The sequence below is a fragment of the Chelmon rostratus genome, chromosome 21 (genome assembly GCF_017976325.1).
Source record: "Chelmon rostratus isolate fCheRos1 chromosome 21, fCheRos1.pri, whole genome shotgun sequence".
NCBI classification, from domain to species: Eukaryota; Metazoa; Chordata; class Actinopteri; order Chaetodontiformes; family Chaetodontidae; genus Chelmon; species Chelmon rostratus.
In genome coordinates, this window is record NC_055678.1 from 21206021 (window position 1) to 21217502 (window position 11482).

General features: G+C 42.4%; 1 protein-coding gene across 2 annotated transcripts in view; it reads right to left on the reverse strand.

The window, feature by feature from the left end:
• mtr (5-methyltetrahydrofolate-homocysteine methyltransferase) overlaps positions 1-11230 on the reverse strand; it is a 30951-nt gene extending 19721 nt beyond the window's left edge. Inside the window, exons 1-17 of one of the 2 annotated variants that reach the window (XM_041962906.1) lie at positions 11088-11230; positions 9593-9804; positions 9283-9372; positions 8304-8373; positions 7996-8088; positions 7378-7484; positions 7029-7088; positions 6725-6819; positions 6533-6633; positions 5993-6054; positions 5534-5601; positions 5364-5443; positions 3050-3162; positions 2764-2904; positions 1704-1889; positions 1451-1630; positions 807-923 (exon numbers count right to left, since the gene is read on the reverse strand). In XM_041962906.1, the coding sequence (XP_041818840.1) occupies positions 807-923; positions 1451-1630; positions 1704-1889; positions 2764-2904; positions 3050-3162; positions 5364-5443; positions 5534-5601; positions 5993-6054; positions 6533-6633; positions 6725-6819; positions 7029-7088; positions 7378-7484; positions 7996-8088; positions 8304-8373; positions 9283-9372; positions 9593-9804; positions 11088-11133 (1821 nt within the window). In that variant the 5' untranslated portion in view covers positions 11134-11230. Of the gene's footprint in view, positions 1-806; positions 924-1450; positions 1631-1703; positions 1890-2763; positions 2905-3049; positions 3163-5363; positions 5444-5533; positions 5602-5992; positions 6055-6532; positions 6634-6724; positions 6820-7028; positions 7089-7377; positions 7485-7995; positions 8089-8303; positions 8374-9282; positions 9373-9592; positions 9805-11087 lie in introns of those variants that run through there. The other variant, XM_041962907.1, reaches the window with a different exon arrangement.
• Between the last annotated feature and the right edge of the window lie 252 nt (positions 11231-11482).

Genomic DNA, 11482 nt, shown 5'->3' on the forward strand with positions numbered 1-11482 from the left:
AGGATTATTTCCAGATATACTACATGGTCAAAAGTATGTGGACACCCCTTCTGATAACAGGATTCAGCTGCCTCAGCCAGTCCCACTTCTAAAAGGTACATCAAACTCAGATTTCCATCAGCTTCGTCAGCATAAATACATGTAAATATACCTGCATGTGTGCAATCCTACAGCTCTGATACAGCCGCCTTTAACACTGAAGGCTGCAGTGCCACAGATAGGGCTGTGAGGATGTGCTTATCTCTCGACTGGATACTATCACAGCACTTGGGTGCAGATTCGATATGTATTGCAATTATTATGTATTGCAATCCAAGTGTTCGATTCAATATTACGATTTATCAAAATTTCTGTTTGGTCTTCTAACACTAGGCCATGGGGAAAAGTTGAATCATGCACTTCTAGAGACTGAATTTTATGAGTAACATTTCCAAAAATAATGCACATCACATGTCAGTTTTACTATTATTCATCTCAGGAGCCTAAGTGAGTTGGGTTTTTTCCCCACAGAACGAAGGTAAGGCAGCAGCTAAAGTTGCAAAAACACCACAATCACATTATCTATTGAATATTGATTTAGAATGTCAATACTATGAATGAAGTTTTGAAGCTTTGAAATATTCAGTCAAGCCCGAAAAAGATTTGTCTAAATCTGCCCCCCAGAAAAAAATACAAAAAATACTATGAAAAATACTTCTGTCCTGATTATTTACAATAAACCAAACACTTTACTTGTTGCTCTTTTCCTTGAACTCTGTTGACAGTATGGTCTGTGGGGGGGGGGGCAGCTGTGTGTCGGCGTTTACCTTGATGGCGTGGTAGAGAAACGCTCCATGCATGGCTTCCCTGATGACCTCCATCCCTCTGAAGGAGAAGGACAGGTTGGATAGACCTCCACTCACCCTGGCTCTTGGTAATGTCTCCTACACACACACACACACACACACACACACACACACACACACACACACACACACACACACACACACACACACACACACACAAATCCTCATAAGAATAATAGCTTTTTCTATTTTATTTTGCTTGGTAATGATCTTCTGTACATGAATCCATGTTCCTGATGTAATTGGTATCCAGTAGTTTGTACGTCAAGCTAACCAGGAAGTTGAACAACCTTAAAACTTTTTTGGGTTGCTGTGAAGAGCTCCAGACGACCTCCATCAATCACATGGTGATCTGTGATCTACCACAGATGAGATTACTGTGGGAGTATACAGGGACAGCTCTTTAAGCGAGCTTTGAATTTATTTGACCTTGAACAAGTAACAGTGGTTCCTCATTTGATTATCAGACTCAGAAAAGGACTGTGGTTGCTAATTGCTATTTTGTATGAGGATGCTGTGAGAGGTGGACAGAATTGCAGGCTTCTGCACATAACGTGGGGGTTGGTTGAATTTGTGTTCATTCTTGGCTCTGACAGGTGTATTACCTTGATAAGTTTGGTGGCTCTGATGAAGTTGACGGCGTACTCGTTGTGTTCCTCCATGCCTGTACCGATGGTGAGGATGTTGGGGTCAAAGATGATGTCACTGGGGTTAAATCCCACCTTGCTGACCAGCAGCTTGTAGGCCCGAGTGCAGATCTCGACTTTACGGTCTGTATCTGTGGCCTTAAGAAGAGACTTGTCAGCACACGAGAGTGTTTCTGTGTGAATGTATGTGTGTGTGTGTTTGACTCCTCACCTGTCCCTCCTCGTCGAAGGCCATGACCACCACAGCAGCTCCGTAGCGCTTCACGGTGGCAGCTCTGAGCAGGAACTCGTCCTCTCCTTCCTTCAGACTGATACTGTTGACTATACACTTCCCCTGACAGCATTTCAGCCCGGCCTCAATCACTGAGAAGTTAGAGGAGTCAATACACAGAGGAACCTGGGGAGGACAGGGAGGGGCTGATGTACTGAGCAGGTTCATTCATAGATCAGCTATTTTACAGCTTCATATGCTAAATCAGGCACTTTCAACTGAAAGGTGATGGTTAATGTTGCAAACAAGACGAAACAGAAACTATGCTATTAAAAAAAAGACACATTTGGAAACAGCAGCAAGAATGTATCCACTTGCTTGCACCACACACACACACCACAAGGGGGCACACACACTATCCCTGATGCAAAGCGATGCATTCATTGTTTGGGTGCAAATTAAAATTGACAGCAAAACTACGGGTCTACAGCCCCTCCAGCAGCTCTGTGACGGTGTACTTAGCACAGCAGTGCAGTTTAAGCTAAATGCTCGTCAGTATGCTAACATCCTCACGATGAAAACGGTATGCTGATGTTTAGCAGGCAGCATGTTTACCATGTTCACCATCTGAGTTTAGCATGCTAACATTTGCTAATTAGCACTTAACACAAACTACAGCTGAGGCTGAGGGGCACGTCGTTAGTTTGCAGGTACTGGATCATAAACCAAAGTATTGGACAAAATCAAATTGTAACCTGCTCATGGTGAATGGCACATGAATGTGTGTATTGAATTTTGTGACAATCCATCTGACAGTTGCTGAGATATTTCAGTCTGGATGTCTGTGGCCATCTGAAGAGCCACACTGCTAACACGGCAAGACAACAACAACTGTAGTGCTGGCTCCTACAACCACAATCTACAGCGTGGGAGATTTGAAATTAAGTGTCAGTTTCTGTAATATATTATAATGACTACATCCAATATCATATGGTAACACAGCCATGGATCTTATTGAGAAATTGTATGTGCTCATTTTCACTGTCTTTAAATCTCCTACCCGCGCAATATCTGGCTCAGAGGCAATGAAGTTACAAAATCGGGCCATAGCTGTTGGCCCCTCCAGCATCCCCTCATCCATGTTTATGTCCAGGACCTGGGCCCCCATCTCCACCTGGGCCTTCGCAATGCTTAGAGCCTCCTGGACAACAGCACAGACGCACAGACAAACAGATGCATGTAACCTTGAATTTCAGCTATGCTCATGATTTGGGTCTACAACTGCTACTACTAATAATAATCATAATCATAATAATAATCATTATTTTATTTAAAATCTGGCTCACCTCGTAGTTTCCTGCCATGATCAGTTTGGCAAACTTGCGTGAGCCAGCCACGTTGCAGCGCTCGCCAATATTAACAAAGTTGGTGTAAGGGCCAATCCGGAATGGCTCCAAACCTGGAAATGAGAAAGACATTTGTATTTTGGACCTCTCCTGTAGAGGAGCAGCAGGTTTCCAGCAGCAATGTTTGATTTTAAAAACTACAAATATGAACAAACTCCCATGTCTGGACGTAGATAATCAGATAATAAGTGAAGGCACTTACGAGATAATTATTTGTAGGTATATAAAATAAAAATGAGAATAGATTAAATCGAAACTATGCAAACGCAAAAAACTTAAACTCAAACTACAGGCAATAGCAGTACACACACAGTGCCTTGTTCACAACTAGCGTTGCAGTTTCTCATATTTACAGTTTTACTGATATTTTCCTGCTTGTTATTAACTCTGCTAAGGAAGAGATGTGGTCAAAAGGTCCTGAAAAGGCTGATAAGTAGAACCTGAGTTAAGGTTTTTATTTGATCAATCTACATTATACTGAAATAATTGAGAAACAGTTGAACATTGAGGAAGTTTTATGTTTGTAAATTATAACACATTATGGTCTTTAAAACAACCCTGATTCCAAAGAAAGTTGGGACGTTGCACAAAATCAAATAGACTTTCATAGTTTGACAATCCTTTTTGATATATATCCAACTGAAAATATGAAAAAGACAATATATTGAATGTTTGACCTCATCAGCTTCGTTGAGTTTTGTAAATATCTGCTTATTCTGAATTTGATACAGCAACACGTTTCCAACAAGTTGGGACAGGAGCAACAACAGACTGGGAAAGATGTGGAACACTCCAAAAATGCACAATTGCAAGGAATGTAGGGATTTCACCATCTACAATCCATAACATCATTAAAAGATCCAGAGAATCTCTGTGCACAAGGGGCAAGGCTGAAAACCACCAAGGACTGTCTGTGACCCTCCCTATCCCAGAGGATATCACTACAAGGGCGCAGGGACACTTCGGAAAACTGTTGTCAGGAAATAGAGCAGATGTTTATGGAAATCAAGGATGTGGTGTCCTCTGGGCTTAAGGAAAAGCATCCAGATTGTTAGCATCAGTATCTGTGATGGTATGAGGGTGTATTAGTGCCCATGGCAGGGGTAACTCGCACATCTGTGAAAAGGTCCGTAGAGGTTTTGGAGCAACATGTGCTGCGGTCCAGTAGACGTCTTTTTCTCGGACGTCTCTGCTCATTGCTGATTGCAGATGATGCTGAGCCACATGCAGCACGTTTTACAGCAGCGTGTAACCTCAGTTCTAAAGTGCTTTCTGAGTGTTGCTAAAAGAGAAGAGGATGTAGCACAGAGGCAAACATGCCACTGTCATTACTTTCTGGAATGTGTTGCACACATCAAATTCAGAATGAGAGTGTATTTACAAAAACCAAGTTTAGTCAAGTTTACCAGATTGAACATTAAATATCTTATATATTATTATCTGCACTGTTTGGATTTTAGCAGCCCACTGTTTTTGGAGTCTAGGTCATATGTTCTGTCTCAAATAAGTTGGTTCTTTCTGTATTTGACAATAAATAAATTGCTATTTGAGAATTTACTGCAATTCGAGTCATCAGATCAACATCCTAAATTCATTCATTCATATTCAATTTTACCACTTTAGACATGGACGTTTCACTGAAAATGAGATTCACTTAATTTTGTAACATTATATCTAGGTTTGAGACCAGACTCTGTTCTGGGTTTCCCAAATAAATATATGTTCAGTATCTTGTTGATTGCCAGTAAGAAAGCCCTCACAAGAAAATTGATGTTAACAGATACACCCACGATTAAGGATTGGATAGCAGTAATTCATATCATTTTTTGTCATCGAAAAGCTTACTTTTGCTCTACGGTTAGAACAAGAGAGGTTTAATAATTGCTGGACATCCTGGAGGAAACCTGTAGTTACAGTTACACAGTTACATCTGACTTTACATGGTTAGCTGTAGTAATAAGGGGCATGTTGAAGGTGATAGCACCCCCTTTTAGTTAACACCTTGTTCCTGTATCTCCAAAGCTACCTCGGTGTACGTCAGGGGTCATATTTTGATTGTTTTATTTTATTTGAACTCTATTTTTATGTGAATTTTCTGTTACCTGGGATTGAGGAAATGGAAAAACAGGAAAAAATGTTTACATGATGTGCTGTAAGATTTGTTATGATTTTGTTCTAAATAAAAATTTGAATGAAAGAAAATGAGATTCACACACAAGTATTACACAGGTATTATTATGATCATTAGTATTACCTGCCAGCAGCATGTAGTCTTGATAAATATCAGCAGCAGGAACTCTTGGCTTGCAGTGTTTGACTGCTTCAGATATGGCTCTGCACGAGAGGGACGGAGGGGAGGGAAAAGGTTTTAAAATGACAGAAAATTCAAAGAATAACATTTGATGTCAAAAACATGACAGTGACCTGATGTGTCCTGGAGTGGTCCCACAACAGCCTCCCACAATGTTCACCAGCCCATCCATCGCAAACTCCTGCAGAACAAAGTTAGAAAGTTGATCCAGTGAGGCGGTCAGGATCCGCTTGACTTACTTAGCACACGTTTAACCATTCCTCACTTTCAGCTGTAGCAAAGAAAGAAAAATGGCTGCACAATTATGTTCCACAAACCAACCCAGAGCCAACACATACTGAGAAGGAGGTGTGAGGCATGGCATGGAAAATGTTTTCAGGACTAACGTAGAAGAAATCCTGGCAGTCCTGAAAAGTACAAGCTTTACTGTAAACAGGAAATCAGAAGATTATTAATATTACAACAGAGAGCCTTCTTGTTAGGATTGTTAGGAAGCCTCAGGGCCACGACACCCCCTTCAAAATCAGTGATGTGTATCTTAACATCTGCACATTAATAGAATAGAACGGAACCTTTAAATTGACGGCCGTTACTTGTGGAGTTTCATCGTACTCTCCAAATGTGTTGGGAAGACCTAACAGACAAACAGATAAGACACGGAGATCATTACATCATCAATATGATGCAACAGAAATAAGGCCACAGGTCAGTGTGTGTTACAGCGGCTTAGAGAGGACGGCACAGTCATTTCAAGGGAACTAAAGGGGCAATAAATCCTACCTGCTCTGTGGCAACCATCGGATGGCTGTTTCTAATATTCTGTCCACATCATAGTTTATGTAAATGTATGAAAGGGTGAGCCATGTTCAATTAATTTATGAGTTTATAATAAATAGCACTTTTGTGTGGAGTCTGAAGTGTGCCAAAGGAATTATTATGGACCATGTGTAATTAATTTAAAATACAATATTATACAATTTCTAAAGCTATTATGTGTATCATGCATAAATACATTCAAATTCAGAAAAAACAAGATCATTACATCCTCATTCTGGCTTTCAATGAAACCATTTTTACATGGAAAAAACATTTTCTTACTGAGTGTGGCTTACCTGCATTGGGATAGCAGCTGATGAAAGCTGAGGTGCTTTTTCCGATGGCCTCGATGAACGGCCTCATCTCTGTCGCCCCCAAGGCACAGTTCAGACCAATACTGCAACACAGACAGGGAGCAGCACGAGGACTGAAGCGGCTGCATTCGTGTCACAGCGAGCGTATTTAAGCATGTATGTACGGTAACTCACCAAAGAGGTTTAGCGTGGGATACACTCACTACAAAGGCCTCTCCTGTCTGACCGGACAGAGTTCGTCCACTCCGGTCGACAATGGTCCCTGAGATCTATACCATGAGTGGGACAAGATATACAGTAAATATACAGTATGTCAACTAAACCCCTCCTTCTTTCATCTGAAAACTGCTCTATGATTCTAAGGCACACAATATAGTTGGAATATAATAGACACATACTTCCATACAGATTAACTTGTGTGCATAAACTACTAGCAGAAATGATCAGTGAGAGCGTGAATGAAATATCCCAGACGTACAAATATAGGCTTTCTTTCGTGGGTCTTTTCAAACAGCAGGTCGATGGCAAATAAGGCAGCCTGCAGAAGGAAGCATACACACAGCAGGCAGAGACAGTTATTAAAGATCTTTGTTACAGCTTTAAGTTTCATTAGCATGTTATATAAAGCATTACACACGCACGCACACACGAATGCACTCTCAATTTCTGAATATGCTCTCAGAGTTACACACGTTGTACGTATAGAAATATAGAAATGAAAGAGGAATGAGGTCTCGTATACAGCAGGTGTCTAAAGTCTTTTCTGAAGTTACTGCTATAATCAAACTGATTGGCTAACATATCTTAACCAATCAGGTGAGAGTTACCTTAGCGTTGGCAGTGTCAAAGATGGTTTCAACCAGAAGGATGTCTGCGCCTCCATCTAATAAACCTCTGACCTGCTCTGTATAGGCTTCAACGAGCGCATCAAATGCTGAGGAAAACATGCACACACACGCACACACACACGAATACACTCTGAATATGCTCAGACAGTTAATGTATATATATATATATATATCTGCTAACCCACATGTTGACACATTGAAATGGGAGGCAGCTGGACTTCAGCTGCACCCTCCACTACAGTGCCCCTCGCTGGTGTCAGTGTTTGGTTTGTCCATCCTGGGCTACTGTCGAAATATGGCAATACAACATGGCAGACTCCACGGAAGAGGACCTGCTCACTAAATTATGAATCCTATTATGGCAAAGGGATGACCCACTGTACTCTGCCTCTGATTGGCTAGTGGTCGTCACCTTCATTGGTTGGGCTGGTTAGTTAATCTGAGGCAGAGTAGGGCGGGTTCAACCCTCAGTCATTGTGGTATTTGCTCCCGTTTCAGGTGATGAAACAGGACTGAAAACATAATTCTAATATTCCATTCAATTTCTGCCCAAAGATCCCTCCCAGTGCTACACCCTGAACCTTTAAGTCATCTTACTGATGTTCCTGAAGTCAGGTCTCTCCACAGATGGGGAAACAGACAGGGTTTTATTAGTAGGACCCACTGCCCCGGCCACATAGCGTTTACAACCTGGTGACACACACACACACACACACACACACACACACACACACACACGCACACACACACGCACACACACACACGCACACACACACACGCACACACACACACACACACACACACAGATTACAGTTGATGCTACACACATAAGAAAATCCCAGAGAATGTGGGATTGGACATTAATCTACCCGATGTGCTGCTAAAATGCCAAAAATTCAGCTGACCGGTTTGTTTGGTGACATCGTCGGCAGCCTTCCTCGCCAGCTCCGCGGACACCTTGTTGAGACGATAAGCCTACACACCAAACACAACAACACGTCTCCATTAAGCTAGTGATAAACTCCATATTATTTTTTATGATTACACTGACCTGCAAATAGTCTTATCTTGACAGTGGGAACTGATAAGAAATGCCATTAAAACGAAGTAGTGACACTACTGTGGTGCACCACACTATGAAGACAACTTATGAGGGCTGACAATGTTATACCTGTTAATGTGACAAAATAAGGATAGAATACAGCGCAATAAAATTCACAAACCATACAACAGCTATACTAGTATTTACTAATAATGTAAAACAGTGGACCACAGGACAGATATGAGTATTTTTGAGCTGTTTCCACCACCACCATATATTACTATAGACTTTGTTTTAATGACAGCTAGAACTATTTAATGGACCACTTCAGTATGAATTGCAACATTGATGAAAAAAAAGTGATAAAATCTGTCATGTTGTGAAACTAGGTAGTACATTACTGTGTGGTGTAATACCTAATTTATGAAGATGTTTTGATTTTGTATATTATATGATGTTCTTTAGGTGAAAATGAGTTATCAGTGAGTATAGTATTATGAGTTTTGCAAATCGACACCATGCTGTGAAAATGGAGTGAAAGCAGTTGTGAACAGTGTAAAAACGGACAAATAAATGTCTCGTCTGTTCATTCGTATGGAGCGAGGTTTGTTGAGACAGAGGGTGTGTGTCTCAGCTGTGCCTGCTAAGGGACGGTGTTGTAGATTAAGGTGGAGATAGCAGCAAGGTCATTGAACTCGGTGAATAGTGTACAGCTGCAGGTAGAAAGGTGATTGGTCTATCTGCCTTCATCACTGGTCAGTTAGCAAACACCAGCCACTATGTTTCTACTATCAGCAGTCTGTGAGTGGTCGACAGTGGTCTCGCAGGGTCAGACATCGTACCATGTGCTCCAGTCCATAGTCTGCCTGAGCGGTGGAAGTGCTACTGAATGTGTTGGTCTCTATGATGTCAGCACCAGCCAGCAGGTACTCCTTTAAACAGAGGAGAGCAAAGGTTAGACACTGTGTCATGGGGACCATTCTCTCAGCAGGCAGTCGTCTACACGGTGACGTTCTCTTTATTTGTTCTGGGTTGGTAGCAGAAATCTCAGAGACAGCAGAGACAAGACAAAATCACAAGTCAAACTGGCTGCATGGCTGCCTGACGTCCTGACAGTAAGTGTGGGCGAGCAGACGTCCCTGGATGAAGTACCTTGTGTATTTTGTAAATGATACCGGGCTGTGTGATACTGAGAAGGTCATTGTTGCCCTTCAGTGGAAGAGGGTGCTCTTTAAACTCGTCCCCCCTGAAATCTTCCTCTTCAAGCTTATGCTGCTGGATCATGGTCCCCATACCACCGTCCAAGACCATGATCCTTTGCTGCAGCACTGCTCGTAGCTCGGACTCTAAGGGACATTTGCACTCTGGAAAGAAAACAAATGGGACAACGTAAAATTAGACAAAATAAAAGATCTGTAAAACTAAGAGATCAGGGATCTGTCAACACTGAACTCAGACAGCTTCCCCAGACAAGAGAGGCGCTGCTCTCTCATCCTTGGTTTTTGTCACATTTAATTCAAAAAAGGCTTCTTGACACCACTTAGAAAAATCATCTGACAGGAACATGAGACGTTTCACCCTCCTTCAGAAGGCTCACTATAGCTGTGTCAACATCCAGGCAGATCAAGTTGAGTGGAGTCAGAAGCTGGTGAAAGGTCTGCGAACAACAATCTGGCATGGTTCTTACTACCCTTTAAGGTCTTATAAATAAATGTGTTTCTTCAAGAATAGAGTCCAGGTTATGGATTAAGTGGAATATCTCACAGTGTAAAATGTCCCCCTCTGGTGGACAAACTATGTAACAGCGGCACTGTGTCTCAATCATATCTTACTAAGTTAATTATCATGTCTCATTTCTGAATAACAACTTCTGTGATAAGCCAATATGGCCTGATGTATTGACCCTGCTGATTTATTTGTGGGGCTCTGTCGCGCATCCCTTTAACCACAGAGTGCACTTTGAATACACACATCTGGCCTGCAGCTGTGTGATGGCTGCAGGGACTCTATGACTGTTAGTTGTAGTGGTATGTTTTAACAGCATGTGTCCCATTGTGGATGATTATGAAGAGGGAAATAAAGTTAACTTTCAGAGCTGCTCCACCACTTGTCTCCCTCCCCACCCAGCGACCAATAGCTGCTGATCTCCAGCCTCCACCGGCTCTGGATCCATCCAGCATGGCTTCTCTCTGTGCTGGTGAAAGCACAGCTATAACTTGGTCCCAGCTGTCATGAGTCCTCCCACCGGAAGCAGAGCAAAGTGAACTAACACCTACCTGATGAGCCCTACCTGATACATGCACACCTGAACACTGACTCCCAGTCAGCCTCAGGACAACACCTCTGGTACTAGTTGACCTAAAATAGTTCCCTTCACTGCCATGGTGTGTACTGCTGGAATAACGTTAACTGTCGTAGCATCTCTGCTCACAGTAAACTGTCACAACCGGTTACATGTGGCGTTAATAGCTAGCTAATATCACTAATCACACATAAACACACGCGCGCGCGCGCACACACACACACACACACACACACACACGTGGTGCAGCAGGACAACTGAACGGCCGAAGTTCAGTGAGCAGTGACACACAGTACTGCAGGCTAAAAGCTAACTGTTGAGGCTGGGAATGCTGAGCATATTTACCCGCTCCTGGGGGGTACTGAGGAATGGCGTTAGTCGGAGCCATCATGTGAAGAGCCAGCCTTGAACACAGCTCCACGATCCGTCTGAAGACCGAGCGGTTAATCTTTACGCTGGAACTTTTGCGGCCAACTCGCAGTTTATTCCGCTGGCGCTTCAGCCTGTGGTAACATCTGCACTTCCGCCCTGAGTCCTTCACAATAAAAGCCTCACCATAACTCCAATAATGTATAGTGAGAGATTTGCTTTATTCGTTATTGATTCGTGTGTTTGGTATTAGATTCCGCTCTCGTAACACAGTAGACTCAATCACCACCTAGATGTTCAGGCTGAAGACCAAGTCTGTGAAGAGAGGAAGGACAGGAATGAAGCACATCACAGGGATGAAGGGGAAGGAC